We start from the raw sequence: 18,746 nt of genomic DNA, 5'->3' as shown, positions 1-18,746 counted from the left end.
ATTTATTGATAGTCTTAATTGCTGTTGATATGCAAGGCCTTTCTCAAAACTTTAAAAGGTAGTTAAAGAAAATGAAGTCTTGAAACAGAAACAAAGACACAAACTTTCATTGAGAACAAATGAAACACAGTAGTGCTTTATTTAAATTGTTAATAGATAGTTGATATATTCTGGTAAATTCTGAGTCTTCAAATGTAACATTGTATGAAAGACACATTTTGAATTTGCAGAGAAATATAGCTATTATTAATTCCTGTTCATCCAGCAACAAAGCAAAAGAAAAAGTCACGTAAGAAATGACACATTTACACAAGAAATCAGTTTTCTCTCCCTTCACTAGCCAGGGTTCTTGCCAGCCCTGAATCTTGAACACAAAAGCTCAGGTACGCTTTCATGTGTAATTACAAATTCATATTCTGAACCATGTCCCATCTGTGTTCCCAATATGTTAAATATCCTCCATGCAATCTGAACCAGAACTTTGGCTTTCCTAGGCTCCCAAGATTTAAGCAGACACCCATCACCAGCCTGTTATTTAAGGCTACTTAACTCGGTGGCCTTTCTGTAAGATGGCAGTAGAGGGCAATGCATACCAGTAACAAAGAACAGTTTCAGTGATCTCTTGCAGCTACCTTGTCTCATACATGAACTTGAAGCAATTAAACACAACCATCAGTAGTTTTGTTTACAGAATGTTTTATGCTTGGTTAATTGATGGGAACACAAAGCTAAATAAACTAGGGCTACTGTACAGTGTCACCCATGAGGGCTAGTTGCTTGACCATGTCACACAGCCATAGACCTCCCACCTTACTTCAGTTCCACAAGAAGTCATTACCTCTGTTGGAGTATATCAGATTACATGATAAAGAACACAATGCTGTGCTTTCAAGTAAAGAGAACATTCTAGGGGTAAGCAGTAAAACAGAAAAGAAAATAGGTGGTCCAGGTGGAAATACTTAGAAGATGTAAATGAAACAGGGAATTGTCCTAGTGCATCAACTTTCTACCTAACATTATAAATAGTCCTACTTCTTTCCCTCACTTTATTCTACAAATTGACACTCATGTTGGTTCCATAGATTAAGGGTACTTTCACTTGAAATGGTAATGTGGTCAAGCATTCCTTTGAAAGAATAAAAGGAGCACTTCAATCCTAAATTCAGAATTGAGTCTTGTAAACATTAGACAATAGTGTATTATGCCTTGCAAATATATTGCATGATCAGGAAGAACTAAAGAAGTTGCCATTAGAGTGTGTGGGATTTGTTACACATAAAAAAGCGATACTCTAACAAGTACTAACCCAGAGTTTTTCACCAAATTAGACAGAAATAAACAAAGGGTTGAATAGTACAATGAAGACTGTATTACATCCAGACAATAAGGTATTGTCTTTTTCTCTGAAGCGCTAAAAGATATCTTTATGTGTGATAACAGAAAGTTCAGGGTAATATATATGGAAGCAATAAGTGAAAATTGTGGAACAAACTATCAAAGAGTATAAATATAGACACTCTCTTTTCATAAATATTCAATACATTATTTGACACATTGGTTTGAGTGAAGCTCCACAAGCACAATTTTAAGCATCTTGATTTGGGCTGAGGTCCAGTAAATTATGTATTCCTAACAACTATCAGAGCTTTCTCACTAAAAATACATACTCACACTCCACTTTGAAAATATTCTAAGATAATTATTTCCATTTTCATAGAAACTAGTACAGTTATGACTAGCGTTGTCTCAGGTTTATAAGGGGAGAAAATTATTCTGAGATACTGTTAATAAGAGAAACTGTGGTAATAGAGGGACATTTTCTTAAAATCGTGCTAAAGCTGTCATTTTTATTCTTAATGACTTTAACTGCGCTAGACAAGATGTTATTTTCAGTCACAGAAAAAAAAGAGTATCCAATATAACTCTTTAGCCTATTGCCCACCAATCTTCTACCCCCTCCCTCCATCAACATCACAATGGGTTGAATTCAGTTTGAAAGCATAAAGCCAACATTTAGCAAACAAAATTCTCCTGACAGACAGTTGCTCATTCCCTCTAGTGAGAAAATACAGAGAATTGTAACACCTACAAAGGAGATTTATAGAATCTTCACTCTGCATGTGCCAAGGAAAACCACTTACAATTTCTTTGAGGGATGATAGGAAAGGTAAATAATTTTGAAAATGGATTTTTCAGAGTCTACAAAACCATGCTTAAAAGTAAAAGAGGTTTAATATTGGACTTTCCATAATCCTGATGTAGAAGAAGAAAGACATACACAAAAAATATAGGAATCATTTCAAATAGTCCTTCTTTCATTTGATGACTCTCTTTCTCAACATTGCTTCTTTTAAAGCTAAATTAGGCCAGATTCCCTAGTGGGGACTAGTTGTTTAGTGCTTACCACACAATGCTGTATTAGTGATGTTTTAAAAAGCAAATATCCAGGAACAAATCTAAATCTTTGTGATTTGAAGTTAGCAGACTGGATTTTAAGTTGTTCCATGTTATTCTACAGGGAAAAAGAAAGCAAGCTTGCACATCTTTCATGTGGATAACTCAAATAAGGAGTAGAAAGATGCATCTCAGGACAATAGGATTAGCTTCTGCTTTAGTGGGTGTGAGCATTTCTCAGTTCCAGTTAGTTCATAAATGCATCATAGACTCAAACTCATCAATTCTTTGCTTTGTGTTCCCTTTCCTGATTTTCCGATAGGATATTGTATTGTATCTTGAGTAAGCATTTCGGGAGATATCACTCTTCTTTCCTAAGGTTGGCTGCTCATCAGGTGTCACAGGTTGGGAACCAGGACTGCTCAGTGGGGTGTCCTCATTTACATCACCTTCCTCCTTAAATTGAGAACCCTCTTCATATTTTTTCTTAAATTCTATCACTCGAACTTCATCTTCACCATCATTGCAATCATCATCATCATTATTAATTTCTTCCTCCCACACCTCTTGCTCCTGGTCATGTTTAGAGTGCAACATGTCAGCTTGGGTAGGCTTCCGAAATCCTAACCATTCAATTTCAGTTGCCTCATAAGCTTTGTTCTTATCCATATCTTCTCTCCCTTCCCAAGGTTGTTCCACAATCCTTTCTTCTTGTCTACTTATTTCTTGGTTACTGCTGCTCAGAGGAATCTTCTCCCATTGATGTCCTGTGGGAAGCACAATACCCAGCTGTCATTTTGTTATCTCTAAATGAATTTTCTGGACAATCATTTCCCAACATGTGTTTGCTGAGATATAATTCTATGGGTTACTAAAAGTTTTCTATAAGCAGGCTACACAGTAAAATTAGTTTGGAAAACACTGGATTAAATATAGTCAAATAAGCTTCTTCAGAATCTACTCAAGCCAATGAATGTTGTAAGTCTCCAAGAAACAACTTATTTGACTACGGAACTGTGTTGCTGGATACTACTGAATTTAGCAAGAATGGAATTTTCTGAAACACACTTAAACATCTTTTCTAGACTCTACCAACTGGATATATGAATACAAAGTAAAATTTTGAAGATATCTCTCTCTCTCTCTCTCTCTACCATACACACACACACACACACACACACACGTATCCCTCAAGGAAAGTTAGACAAATACCTCAAGGGAAAAAAGTTATTTTCCAAAAGTAAAAACACTGACAGCCCATGTCTTGTCACAGTCATTAGAATAACACAATTTGTACTTGACATGTGAGTTGACTTAAAACAGCCATGTAGAAAAGGAGGAGTGGGGGCCCTTAGATTTTCAAGAATCATGCCCTGGTCTGACCTAGGCATCAAGTCCAAAATGATCTGATAACAATCTGCCATTGATTTCTTGAGCCAAGATTTAAAAATCATAGTGAGGTCATAACCACATAATGCTAGATAAGTTTGTAGTTTTAGGCATGTTTCTAATGACAATTAATTTGTTCAAGTTCTTTGGTATCCTGCAATTCCTTTTACCTGGCTTAACTTACTGCAGTCATGACCACTCACACAGCTAGATCATATCAGTATACCATCAACAATATTTACTGATCATGCTAAGAATTAATTATAAGGAAAAAGAATTAGTTTCCACCCCTAAGGGGCTTTTGTGGGAAGCCTCAATTTATAATGTATGCTACTCAGAAATGCTGTCTGGTTACCTCCCTTTCCAGATCTGGGTTCCCCACTTCCTATAGGACCATAAGAGTGTATAAATGAGGTGAGAGGTAATCTTCCTCTTTGTCCTTTCCTTTCACAACTCTCTACTTTTTCTGAAAGATGTCCACAACTTGTCTATTTTCATCTATGATTTTAAATCCTATTTTCTTCTTTTTCTGTTTTCCTGTTTTAAGATCAAATTGTAAGCTTAAAGAGATATATAAAAATGAATTATTATCCTTAACAAGTAATAAAACTCATAGCTACTGTCAGCTGTTTCCAGTCAATGTTCTATATATTATAATATGCGTTAGAAAGTTGCAATGATTTTAAATTTTGCTTCATTTTTTTGCATTTTTCCACAAGAACAAAGAATTGGATCTTTTTGTTCATATTCATGAGTCAAGCATATGATTGTCATGTATGAAATTATTCTCTGAATTTAAACTATAGTTTTTCTTCAATATATTTAGCATCTTTATATTTTTCAGTCTAGGAGATTGAAGGTTTTATAACTGGTTGTCATTGTGGAAATAAAATTTGTGCCTCTGTCATAGAGGAAAAACAAATGAATCCCCCACCAAACACCCAAGGATTCATTCAGGGAAAATATCACCACTGAGACTGTCTAGTTTAAAAATACAGACTGCTTTCATTCTTCATCTGATCAAAATGAACGATCCTAGGAAACTGTTGTTACAGTGGATCTTCTGATAAAGAAATTTGAAAGGAATTCCAGATCAAAGACGAATCTCCCTGCTTCTGAAGCCCTGGCACATTAGAAGCAGAAAGGTGAGGGCAAAGAAGTTATTCCAGTCATTGTTAGGGAACCAAGTCCTATGAATTATCTCTGGTACTGCATCAGCTTGACAATGGCTAATATTTCTTGCTATAGTTTTCCTTAAATATATACAATCGGTCCATAGAAACAGATTAAGAGGTGTCCAGCCAAATGGATCAAACCCAGGAAAAGGGTTTGCCAGTCATACCTGACTCCCTTGGCATCTACTAATATTACAACCAATGATATCTTCAATATTTGGATAGTTAAGGTCCTAAATATGCTAACCTGGTTAAGTTTAACAAGCTGACTTTAATTGAGATACATTGTTTATGACTGTGAGTGATGAAAGGAATGATGAAATAGGCTTTACTCAGGTTTTTTTTTTTTTTTTTTTGGAAACTACTTGAATGTAGATGTCTCAGAAGAAGGATATAAAGGATTTTGTGTTTATTTATCTATTGAGTTTTTTGAAATTTCATAAAAGGTTATTGTTATTACCATTTTCTTGAAGAACATGATTAAGATTAACTTAATCACCTCAGGAGCAGTCTTTGACAAGAAATAGTTAACCATTTTGTACTTAGAGCAGTGGCCTAGAATTTTCTTAAAGAGTAAGTCAAATTATAAACTAAATGTCACTAGTAATCTCCTAGGACTAGCCTTTTTTTTGAAACATTTATATTTTACAAGATTCCTGACAGATTTGGAAACATAATCAAAAGGAAAGGTTGATTTAGTGGACTAACTCATTGAGAGACAGATGTCATACCAATCAGCTCAACCAGTCCAGGAGTGCAGACCTTGAATTGTATGCAATGCTTTCCAAGGTGCAATCCACAGACAACTTAAGACTCTGTTATCTGCCTATAACAACTTGGGAGTTTGAATCATTGCCTTGATTGATTTTTCAACCCCAGATTCATTAAACATTCCATGTAAAAACTGACTTTCATATTCAAATAATTTCTGTATACTAAAGTATGGTTACTGTTACCTTCTCTGAATGTCATTTCATCAACACTTGTTTCCTGAAGAGAAATGTCTGTGATAGCCTTATGAACAATAAAGAGGTTCTCTTCTGGGTTTTCTGGGGAAAAATGTATGGTTAGTATTTTAACATTTAAAATATACATAATTCAAGGGGTAACAAATTATCAACTAGATAAATCTCTTCAAGTTTAATTATGACCACTAAAAATTCTTTTTTGATCTTGATTCAGATTTTTATTGATCCCTCTTACTTAACAATTATTTAATGTGTTTGTTGATAATCTCCCTTTGATATCTATACAAAATGTGGAACCACGAATTCATCCCTAGGTATATTAGGAAGAAATTTTAAAATTCTGAATTCTCTTTGTTCAACTAATATGGAGTTATCCACAACAATAATAAATAATAGTTGTTAACAATTAACCAACACATGGTTAACATGTTAACAATTAATCAGCAATTAACCACCAACACTGTAAAAGTAGGTACTATTATTCTGCCTTCTACCAAAACACCTTGAGCTTCAGGAGACAAGGAAATCTGTTCAACGCCTATAACTCTCCTTGAAAATCCTGAGTTTATTCCTTGTGCTGTGAAGTCCTAGTAGAATTAGAGGCTACCTTTTGGAGATATTCAGCTCATTCTTAACAGTGCATGAAAACAAATCCTAAGTGAGTTTATAAATCAAAACAAGCAAATTTAGGAGAAGGGAACTACTTTACCTTTTGGAATATGCTCATCGGTGGACCAGTTGAGCAGCACATTCCCTTGTGACTTTCCACTTTCCTGCTGATTTCCTTCTGGGGGTAAATCTTCCAGACTGGGTTCTTCCCTGCAGAATGGCAGAGTACTGTTCACATCAGTTGGTTCTTCATTGATTTTAGGGATTGCTTGCTGGCCATTTTCAGGTGGTTTTTCCCCATTACATGCAACCTGACTTAATATTGCTGGAACATCCGTCATAATGTACAATTCAGTCCAATTACGGATCTTCGGTAAGCTATCTTCTCTTGCCTTCAAGTCCAGTAGTTCCAACTCCTACTCTAACAGTCCAAATATTTTACTTTGCACATAAGAAGATTCTTTTCGTAAAGGTGTCCAGACAGAGCTTGGAACAAATGCAATAGGATTTGTTAGATTTCAGGAGCCCATGAGCAAGAACCAGCCAATCACTATCTTCTTTGTAGCTCAGCAGCCTCAGTTGGGGAATTAATGGCACCCTTTCGATTTACATAAACAAACAATCTGAAGAAATCAGGCTTTTGTGTTGGCATGTGGAGGGGGACTTTGAGCTTGTCAGTCCCCTCTGGGAACAGAGATTTTTGTCCCTTTTCATAATGGCTCATTGTAAGTTTCCTTGTAACAGGAGCCACGATTGTTCCACAGCTTTAATCCAGAGAGAATGACCATCTTGAGGCATATTAGTTCTGTGTAACCAGCTTAACATTTCCAAACAGATTTTGTTCAAGTAAAACCTCAGCTATTTTGTAAAGGACAATAGCATCATTTCGTATTTATTAAAGAATAAAAACAACTTATCAAACCACCTGTATACAGGACAATTTTATTGTAAATACTTCTGGCAGCAGATTTGACAGTGTTTTTTCAGGAGACCAAGGAAGGGACTTAACACTAATGACTTTATAGCAATACCAAAACTTTCAAATTTTTGAGCAATTCATTTAGCCAATGGGTTCTTAAATTCATTTATTTATAACAACTAATGCTCAACCCTTACTTTAAAACCCTCAAGTAATTTTTCCCATAAATTTTTCACTTCTCACAATCAGAATTATTCTTTGTATTCCATATTGATAACACATGATGTAGATACAATCATATAGCACAAATATAGCCTGCTTTGGCTGCCAAGATTGATTATGTAAAGCATTTCCTATTGACTATCACTTTCTTTTTAAAGGGACAAATTAACTCTTTTTATATTTTTGTGTTCTCCTATGGTACATAATGATTCCCAAGTCTTTGCCCTTGTTGTCTCATCTTTGAAATGCCCGTCTCTTCCTCAAAACCAAGTCCTGGATGTGGTCAGCACTTCTGAGTTCTCAAAACTTATACTTTAGTATCTTTTCCCTTATGACATCATCTCTGACCCATTGGATTAAGATGGCACTCCTGTTATCCATTATCATTGCCCTTCAACTGTGATTGCACAATTGTCTACATAGTGTCTCATTCACTAACTGGAATATAAGCTTGCTGGGGGCAGGAACCATTTTTATGTTTGCATGGGGTCTCACATCTGTCTTTGCCTAAGTAGGTGCCCATAAAACTCTATATATTTGAATATGTGTGTGTGTATTTGAATCAATGAATGCATTTTTCTCCAAATAAATATATTTGACACCTTTTCTATAAGAGGAGAGGAAGAATAGAAGTTGAAGTGTAATTGTTTATTTTTCACCCTTAAAAGTGTGCCCAGGGCTGGGCCCAGTAGAGACAATCAACATCAGGGAACTGTGGTATCATCCCTACTCCCATGACCTTGGAAGACACCTCTGATATATCCTAGGACTTCCTCCTTTGTCATCACAAGCATTTCTGTATCCAGCATACTGCTTCTTTGTTTTTTATTTCTTTTCATAGCATTTATATGCCACACACTGTTCTAATTATGTTACAAATAGTAATACATTTAACCTTTAGAACTGTCCTGTGAGGTGTGTGCTAGTAATATTCCCATTTTACTGACTAGAAAAAGGAAGCACAGATTTAAGAACTTGGTCCTGGTCACACAGCCAGTAACCCTACTGAAATGTATACACAATGCTGATGAAGCCGAGTGCCATCTCTGATATGCATGTCTATGTATATTTGAATCAAGTATCCCTCAGGGATTCAGACTTTTTAAAAATATTTATTTTATTTATTTGAAAGGCAGAGTTGTAGAGAGAGAAGGAAAGGAAGAGAGAGAGAAAGAGGTCTCCCATTCACTGGTTCACTCCCCAGATGACCACAACAGCCCCACATGGCCATAATGGTCAGTGTTTGGCCAGGAAAAAGTCAGGAGCCAGAAGTTTCATCCAGGTCTCTCACATGGGTGCAACAGCCCAAGTATTTGGGTCATCTTCCACTGCTTTCCCAGGAGCATTAGTAAGGAGCTGGGTAGGAAGTAGAGCAGCCAGAATTCCAACCGGCACCCATATGGGATGCTGGTGTTACAGGTGGCAGCTCAACCTGTTACACCAAAATGCAGGCCCCAAGGGATTCAGAACTAAATGTTGTGGCAGCATAGGTGGCTGTAGCTGTAAATGGGCAGCAGAGGTCCCAAGGAAGTATCAAGAAAACAACTGCTGGCAGTGTTGAATGACACCCTCTGCAGGAAAACCAACTAGGGAGTTCACTATCGATAAAATAGTCAATGGCATCAGATGGGGACATGCAGAAACTAATATCAAAGCTTAGAAACAAACAGGCACATACTAGATTATGAAATCCCTTCAAGCAAGAAGTGATACTAACAGCTGAACACCCACAAGTGGGCATAGAAATGTAGAAATACTTAGATTTGCTTTCAAAGGAACTGTCTTCAATTACTCCCTGTTCCTTTGAAACCATCAAGTACCAAAATTCAGGAACACAGCAAAGCTTAGGGAGTTTAGGTTCATTCTCCTCCTACCCCTGGATTTCTCTTACCCTATAGCAACATGTAGCTCTTACCTATATCCTAGATTTTATGAGAATTTACTCATTTAGTTAGTTTGAGATTGTCTTTTTTTAAATGCCATACTTTGACTTTATGACATTAGAAATTTTTCAGATCTAGAAAGATAAAACAATGATACAGAGCTCTGTCAACCTCAGCTATCCAGTATGCTCAGATTCATTAAATTTTGTTTTTTATGTAGCCCTACAGAACAATGGAGATTAGGTAAATGGTGTATAGCTTTTTTATAAAAAAAAAAAAGATGGCAAAACGAAACACATTTAACACCAAGATGAATTTATCTTCTAAATACAACACAGTGTATTTTGTCCAGAAGGAGATAAATTGTCAACCATGCCTTCGAAAATATGCTGGAACTTGCACTAATGACTCTTAATTGAAACACTGCTTCATAATGAACCATAACTATTGATTTTATATAACTTACTGAAGTAGTTGGCTTTTCCTATCATTTGTTATTCTTAATGGTAAAGGACAGCATAAAAAAGTAAGGGCTATCAAGTCGGTAGGAAAATATGGTCATGAAAGGGTCATGTGAATATCCACTTTCCCTTTGTCAAGTGATAAACACTTAATGTTGGCTACATTAGGTCCAGAAACCATATTTGGAGAAACATCATAAACATTGTTCTCTAATGATGTGTGAAAGGCCAAACCACAAATTAATGTTGTGGCTAAGAGAGGCCCAGTACACAGTGCATAAAAACAAGATGTAAAAGATAACTTTTCCTCTTGACCACTTAGAGTCAATTCATTTTGTATTTTTAATGTACACAATTCAATGTATTTATTCTTTTATACATTATCTAAAATGCATAATAAAATAATTTTCATAACATATATAAACTCCTAGGCTAAAATATTTTTAAATAATTTTAATTTAAAAATATACCATATGTATAAAGTTGCACATATTTATTGCTCACCTTGTGATGTTTCATTACATGTATACATTGTGTAATTCCAAGTGAATATTTTTATCCTTTCAAGCATTTATCATTTCTTTAAAGTGAAAAGACTCAAAAATCTTATCTTATAGTTATTTAAGAGAGAAATATACAATCAATTAATATTATCTATTTTCACCATATTTGCAATAGAACCCTAAAACTTCTTATTCCTATAAAGCTATCGCCTAGTACCTGCCAATCAATATTCCCCATCTCACCCTCTCCACTTCCCTCCCAGCCATTTTACACACACACACACACACACACACACAGTATATAATTTTTAATTTTATTTAAGGTATACAAATTTCCTATATTTTATATATACATAATGAGGAACACAGTGATATCTTCCAACTTACCCTCCCTCTTGCCCACACTCTCACACTTCTTCCTCCTCCCTCGCCTATTTCTATTCATATTATTTTACAAAGATATATTTTTAGTTAATTTTGTACTCGTAAGATTAACCCTACACTAAATAAAGAGTTCAACAAATAGTATGGAAAAAAAATCACTATTCCTCAACAATAGAGACAGGGCTGTAAACAATCATCAAACCTTAAAGTGTCAGTTTCATTATTTTTAACTACTATAAGAATACTTTTATTTTTAGACTCCACATATGACTGAGATCATGTGATATATATCTCTCCATATTTGGATTACTTCATTTGACATAATGAACTCCAGTTCCATCCGTGTTGTTGCAAATAATAAGATTTTATCTTTTTTATTGCTCAGTAATATTCTATTGTATATATGAACCACATTTTTTTTATCCATTCACCAGTTGAAGAACACTGAGTTTGCTTCCATTTCCTGGATATTGTGAATAGAGCTGTAATATGCAGGGGAGTGCAGATGTCTCTGTGATAGATGGATTTCATTTCCCTTGGACATATACTCAGGAGTGGAATTACTGGGTCATATGGTAAACCTCTTTTTAGATTTGACTGTACTAATTCATATTTCCACCAACAATGCATAAGAGTTTCCTTTCTTCACATCCTCATCAACACTTCTTATCTTTTTAATAATAGCCAATCTTAGTGGAATGACATGATATCTTATTGTGGTTTCTGTTTGCAGCTTTCTGATTGTTAGTGATGTTAATCATTTTTTCATATACCTATTGGCTATTTGAATGTCTTCTTTTGAGAAATGTCTGTTTAAATCTGAGTCACATTTTTAAATTGGATCATCTGTTTTGCTACTATTGATTTTGAGTTCCTTATATTTTTCTGGATATTTCTCCCTTATTAGTTGTGTAGCTTGAAACTATTTTCTCCCATTCTGTAGATTTTCTCTTGGCTCTTTTATCATTTCCTTTGTCATACAAAAATCTCTTTAACTTAATGAAATCCTATTTGTTGATTTTTGCTTCATAAAAGGCTGTTCCTTAACAGTCAAGAGAAGTCATTGCTTTTCAAAGTGTCACTTACATTTCTACATGTTGCCTTTTAGGTACTCTGTTAGTTATCACAGGTCAGGAGAAGCATATCGAATTTGTCTGTTTGGGATTGGCTTATTTCAATAAATATGATGTTTTCCAGTTTCAGCCATTTAATTGTAAATTACTGGACTTTTATTTTTTTACTGCTGTGTAGTATTCCATTGTGTACATATCCCATAATTTCTTTATCTAGTCTTCAGTTGACAGGCATTTGTGTTGATTCCATGTCTTTGCTATTGTGAATTGAGTAGTGATAAACATGGGGGTACAGATAGTTTTTCATATGCTGATTTCATTTCCCTTGGGTATATTCCCAGGATTGGGATGGCTGGGTCACATGGTAGGTCTATATATTCTGCCCTCTGAGGTATCTGCACACTGTCTTCCATAGTAGCTTTACTAGTTTACATTCTCACCAATAGTGCATTAGGGTGTCTTTTTTCCCCACATCTTGACCAGCATTTGTTTGTTGATTTCTGTATGAAAGCCATTCTAACAGGGAGGAGGTGAAACCTCATTGTTGTTTCGGTCTGTATTTTAGGTCTTTAGTTCATTTTGAGTGGATTTTAATGAGAGGTGTCAGGTAAAGGTCTTGCTTCATACTTCTACATGTGGTGATCCAGTTTTCCTAGCACCATTTGTTGAAGAAATTGTTCTTGCTCTAGGAATAGATTTTAGCACCTTTGTCAAAGATCATTGATTGTAGATGCTTGGATTGATTTCATGTGTTTCTATTCTGTTCCATTGGTTTATCCATCAGTTTCTGTACCAGTACCAGGTTGTTTTTATTATAACTGCCCTATAGTATATCTTGAAATCTGTTATATTGCAATGCCTTTGGCTTAGTTTTTGTTGTGTAAGATTGTTTTCGCTATTCGGGATCTCTTGTATTTCCTTGTGAATTTCAATATCATTTTTCCTATATCTGAGAAGACTGTCTTTGGTATTTTGATTGGTACTGCATTGACTTTGTAAATTCCTTTTGATAATATGGACATTTTGATGATATTGATTCTTCCAATCCATGACCATGGAAGATTTTTCCATTTTTTTGCATCTTCTATTTCTTTTCAAGATCTCCTTTGGCTAGTCAGGGTCTTTTGTGGTTGCACATAAATTTTAGTATGCTCTTTCTAGTTGTGTGAAAAAAATGTTATCAGGATTTTGATGGGAATTGCATTGAATCTGTAAGTTGTTTTGGATAGTATGCACATTTTGATGACATAGGTTCTTCCAATCTATGGATATGGCATGATTTTCCATTTCCTTTTTTATATCTTCAATGTACTTCTTCAATGATTTATAGTTTTCATTGTGAATATCTTTCAACTCCAGTTATATTTATTTATATATATTTTATTTTTTGAACCTGTTAGAAATGGGAATGCATTCTTGATTTCTTTTTCAGTGGATATACCATTAGTGTATAACAATGCTACTGGCATTATTACATTGACTTTGTATGCTACAAGTGTAATGAATTTTTTATTAGTTGTAACAATTCTAACAGATTTCTTGTGGAATCTTTGGGATTTTCTATATATAAGATCATGTTATCTGCAAATAGTGACAGATGGAGCTTCTCCTTTCCAATTTGAATGTGCTTTATCTTTCCTTTTCCTAATTGCTCTAACAAGAATCTTCAATACCCTATGGAATAATTGTGGTGAAAACGGGCATCTTTATCTTGTTTCCAGTCTTTGGAAGTCTTCAACTTGGTGCTGGCACTGTGGTGTAGTGGACTAAGTCTCCAGCATCCCATATGTGCACCCTGGCTGCTCCTCTTCCAATCCAGCTCTCTGCTAAGGCCTGAGAAAGCAGTAGAATATGGCTCAACTGCTTGGGCCTCTGCATCCATGTGGGAGACACAAAGAGGCTCCTGGCTCCTGGACTTGGATCAGCTCTGGCCATTGAGGCCATCTGCAGGGTAAACCAGCAGATGGTAGACCTTTTTCTCTCTCCCTCTTTCTGTCTGCAACTCTACTTCCCAAGAAAAATAAGTCAAATCTTTAAAAAAAAAGTCATTAACTTTTTCCAATTTAAAATGATGTTAGCTGTTGTCTTTTTGTATATGGCCTTTATTATGTTGAACTATGTTCCTTCTAAACCTGATTTGGTCAGTTTTTATAAGGTAGGAATTTTCTGCATCTATTGAGATGATAATTTGAAACTTGTCCTTTGTTTTATTGATGTAGCATATGGCATTTATTGATTTGTATATGTTGAACTACCCTTGCAACACTGAGATGAATCTCACTTGATGATGGTCAATGATCTTTTAAATATGCTATTAGATTTGACTTGCTAGTATTTCACTGAGGATTTTTGCATCTCTGTTCATGATGGATATTGGCTTGCAGTTTCTTTTTTATTGTTGTTTTTGTGTCCTTTGCTGGTTTTAGTATGAAATTAATACTGGTCTCAAAAAATGAATTTGAAAGAACTCCCTTCCTCTCTCTGTTTGGAAATAATTTAAGAAGAACTGGTTTGTTTTTTTTTTTTTTTAAGTGTTTGTTAGAATTCAACAGCAAAGCCCTTTCTTCCTAGATGTCTTTGATAGAAGTTATTTTGTTGCTGATTCAATCTCAGTACTTGTTACTGGTCTGTTATGTATTCTATTTCCTAATCATTCAATCTAGTACGGTGTATGTGCCCAAGAATTTGTCCATTTCTTTGAGTTTATGGATTTTGTTGCCACATATTTTTTCATAGTTATCTTTAACAATCCTTTGTATTCCTTGTTGTCAGTAGCAATGTCTCCATTTCCATCTCTAATTCTGTTTGAAACTTTTTTTTCTTGGTTAGTCTACCTCAGGGGTTTCAATTTTGTTATCTTTTTAAAGAATCAGGTTTGTTTTATTGATTTCAGTATTGTTATTAGTCTCAATGTAATTTATTTGTGCTATGAGTTTTATTTCTTTTGTTCTAAAATTTTACAAGTAATTTTTTTTTCTGGTTTCTCAAATTGTGATGATATGTTGTTTATTTGAGATCTTGTGGGTTTGTTCTTTTGTGGGTTTTTGTTTTGTGATGCAGGCATTGATTCCTATAAACTCTCCGTTTGTTACTGCTTCTGCTCTATCCTGAATGCGTAGTATGTCATATTTGCATTTTCAGTCATTCTAAGAAATATCTTAATTTCCCTGTTGATCTCTTCCTTGATTCATTGGTTATTCAGAAGGATGCTGTTTAATTTCCATGTGTAGTTTACAATATTTTTCTAGTTATTCATTCTGGTTATTGAATTGTGTTCAGTAAAGATATTTGCATGATTTCTATTTCTTTAAATTTGTTGAGATTTGTTTTGTGACATGTCATATGATGTATTCTGGAAAAATGCTCCATGTTTTGCTGAAAAGCGTATGTATTATGCAGTTGTTGGGTGGAATGTTCTGTAGATACCTGCTAGCTCCAACTGATTTCAGGTGTAATTTCACTCTGCTGTTTATTTGTAGATTTTCTGTCTAGATGATCTGTTCATTTTCAAAAGTAGTGTGTTAAAGTCCCTTAGTATCACTGTGTTGCAGTCTATCTCACCCTTAGGTCTATTAATATTTGCTTTCTATATTTGGGTGCCTCAATATTCGATTTACATATATTTGCAAGTGTTAACACCTCTTGCTCTATTAAACACTTTATTATTATATAATCACCTTCCTGGTCTCTTTTTATTGCTTTAAATTAAATTCTGTTTCATATGATAGATGTATGGCTGTTCCTGTTTTCTTTTGGGTTCCATTTTCATGGATTATCTTGTTCAATCCTCTGAGTTTCAGTCCATGTATGTCCTTGTAGATGATGAGTTTCTTATTAGCAACTTAATTTGGTCCTGTTTTTAAATCCTTTGGGTCATTCTATGTTTTTTAATTGGAGAATTTAGTTCATTGACATTGTAAAGTAATTATTGATTGATAAGGTCTTAGTAGTGCCATTTTGATGCTTTTTGTATTTTTATTGTAATTCTTTTCTTTGTGACTAAATCTTCATTATAGTTAAATGATTTCCTCTTGTGGTACACTTTTATTCTTTGCTAATTGTTGGTAAGTCTATGTGTAGGTTTTGTTTTATAGTTAGCTTAAGGCTTTCAAGAACTTCTTTTTGTTAAAGCAGGCTACCTTGAATTTATAACATTGATTACAGAACTTGGAAAAGAGACAAACAGAAAACTTAGAGATAAAAAATCCCAATAAAACACTCTAAATTTGTGCTGCATTTCTTTTCACATTTTGAAGGGAAATAGTGATTAGTATGTCTCTAAAGACAAAGCCTTTTTTAAAAAAGAAGATTTATGTATTTATTTAAAACACCTAGAGAGAGAGAGAGAGATATCTTTCATCTGCTGGTTCACTCCACAAAGAGCTGCACAGGCTGTGGCTGGAACAGACTGAAGCCAGCAGCCTGGGACTCCTAGGCGGGTGTCAGGGGCCCAAATACTTGCGCCATATTTCATTTCTTTCCCAGACACATTAGCAGGAAGCTACATCAGAAGTGAAGAATCTAGGACTCAAACTGGCACTTATAAGGGACGCTGAAATTTCAAGCAGAGGCTTAATTTGCTACACCACAATATGCACCCTGACAAAGTCTTTCTTATATCCCAGCAAATCTGTATTTCTGTGTGGTACTAGAATCTGGATCCTAGCCTTCCACTGAATAATTGTACAACACTTTAAAGAAAACTTCTGCAGTACATAGGGTAGATATTTGGTGAAAATTAGAGGAGGGTGTGGTCCTGAACAATGGAGCCGCATATGGATCTCTGTGGCCAAAATAGACAGAAGTGTAGGAGAAGGAGGTACAGCATTAGCTGAGTATTAAGTTTCCTTCAATTAGAGGACAAATGAAATTTCTCACCATGAGCCCCAGAGTGGTCAAGAGGAAGGACTGAGCTTGCTCCTTTGTAACCTTGGGCAAGTATACAAATCAGACCTGTTTGGGTAGAAGATTATAGAAACTCATTTCAAAGAATCTTAAACTCTGTGAATTTAATAGCCCATTTAACTGGTAAATCCAGAATTGGCTTCAATACTTGTTATTGGTAACCCTGATCATAAGGAAAGCATTTGTTTGCAATACTTACATGCACCTTTCGGTCCAGTTTCTCTCAAGGTCCCGCATCACTTCTAGCTGCATGGTGTAGGCTCAGTAAAGACCACCCCAAAGATTCTCACATCCTAATCCCCAGAATCCATTAGTTACTAATTTACCTGGTAAAAAAGACTTTAAAGAGGTCATTGAGCTATGGATTTTGTGATGAGCAGATTATTTTTGGATGAGTTTATTAGAACCAATGTAATAATCACACGAGGGAAGCATACAAATTAAAGGGAGGAGTAAGAAATATGACCCAAAGGAAAACATTGGAGGCAGGAATATGAGGAAGGGATCATGAGCCAGTGAACTTGGGGTACCCTCTAGGAACTAAAGAAGACAAGGAAATGGATTCTCCCTTGAAGTTTGCAAATGGAACATAGCTCTGGGAAGACCTTGATTTTAAGCATTTCTCATCTCCACAACTGGATGAGAATAAATTTCCCCTGTTTAACCCACAAAATTTGTGGAAATTTGTTGCATCAGTAATAGGAATCTAATACAATGAGCTTCCTGCTCCTCTGCCTTTATTTTTACAGAGTAGCTAGGGTTAGAAAATTCGTCTTTTCTGATCATTTGCAAGATATATATTTTTAAATCTCAGTGAGTTAGGATTGCTTCCTGTTGTCCCCAAAGACCTCTGTAAACAAGGATGTATTTTATTTTCTCTTGGTTCTCCAATAAACCTTGATATGATGAAAATTTGTGGAAGTTTGATAAAAGCTACAAAAATTCACAAGTTTTCCAGCACGCTGATATTTTTCTTACAAGTCTCTTAAAATTCAGTCTTCAGTAGAAAATAGGCTAAGTCAAAATTTACTGTATCAGTTTACAGCAGTGATGGTCAGCTTCATGATTAGGGATGGGTGAATTTTCAGTTTCTCATTTCCTCTAGAGATCCAGATCACATTCTTGGTATCCATGTATTTTGTATAAAGTGTTTCATTAGCTGAAAGCAAAAGGGATTCAACCAAAAACAGAATCAACAGAAATTAATCTTTTTCAGGCTTTGGGGGAAGTTCTCTCTCTGCCTCCCCACCTTTATTCTTTCTTATTATTCCCATTGTTCTACTTTACTCTATATTGTATTTTTCTCAAGCAGTTTCTCATTAGTCATGGCAAATACTCCTTTGGAAACTCTAACCTTACATTATCAAGATCATTAGTGATGGGAAAACAGAGAGCAATTCTTTCCCAAAAATTCTGCCCACATTTCTGGGAAGGCTTTGAGGGACTAGTTTGGGATACATATTATTTCCTGAACAAACTGTTATAAACTACAGGGAATAGAATATTTCTATTTGCCAGGTATGGGATGAATATCCAACCCAAGTAGAAACAAAGGCATAAAAAATGTGAAAAACTATAGAAAAAAAAACAAGCAAAATGAAAGACAAAAATGTTGCAGATGTCTACCACATTAGGAGACTCAGACCTGTCATCTGTTGAAGGTATATAATAACAATATACTTCTTAGGAGTGTTGTGAAAAATAAGTGAATTAATCCAGGGAAATTGTTTAGCATAATGTGGCATAGTGTATATTCATTCAATGTTTCCTTTTACTGTTGCAGAGTTATACTACTATTATTAGTACTACACTACTAGCCCTGTGGCTTTCTAAAAGTCAGATAACCTTGCTGTGCCCATTT

At 35.1% G+C, this 18,746-nt stretch overlaps 1 protein-coding gene across 1 annotated transcript; it reads right to left on the bottom strand.

Moving 5' to 3' along the window:
- Positions 1–104: 104 nt before the first annotated feature.
- On the bottom strand, positions 105–7,100 carry ERMN (ermin). Its single transcript, XM_002712191.5, has 3 exons — positions 6,636–7,100; positions 5,915–6,007; positions 105–3,161 (listed from the first exon to the last, which is right to left on the bottom strand). Exons 1-3 carry the CDS (start codon positions 6,874–6,876, stop codon positions 2,647–2,649), a joined length of 849 nt encoding a protein of 282 aa, XP_002712237.2. The 5' UTR covers positions 6,877–7,100; the 3' UTR covers positions 105–2,646.
- Positions 7,101–18,746: the final 11,646 nt, after the last annotated feature.

Source organism: Oryctolagus cuniculus, chromosome 3, assembly GCF_964237555.1.
Source record: "Oryctolagus cuniculus chromosome 3, mOryCun1.1, whole genome shotgun sequence".
NCBI classification, from domain to species: domain Eukaryota; kingdom Metazoa; phylum Chordata; class Mammalia; order Lagomorpha; family Leporidae; genus Oryctolagus; species Oryctolagus cuniculus.
This window is presented reverse-complemented; position numbering and strand designations above follow the sequence as displayed.

Coding starts and splice junctions, on each gene's coding strand:
- ERMN (XM_002712191.5), bottom strand. CDS start 6,876: ATGACGGATGTTCCAGCAATATTAAGTCAGGTTGCATGTAATGGGGAA. Junction 6,008..6,635: donor CGATGAGCATATTCCAAAAG/GTAAAGTAGTTC, acceptor ATTTTTCCCCAG/AAAACCCAGAAGAGAACCTC. Junction 3,162..5,914: donor TGAAATGACATTCAGAGAAG/GTAACAGTAACC, acceptor TGCTTCCCACAG/GACATCAATGGGAGAAGATT.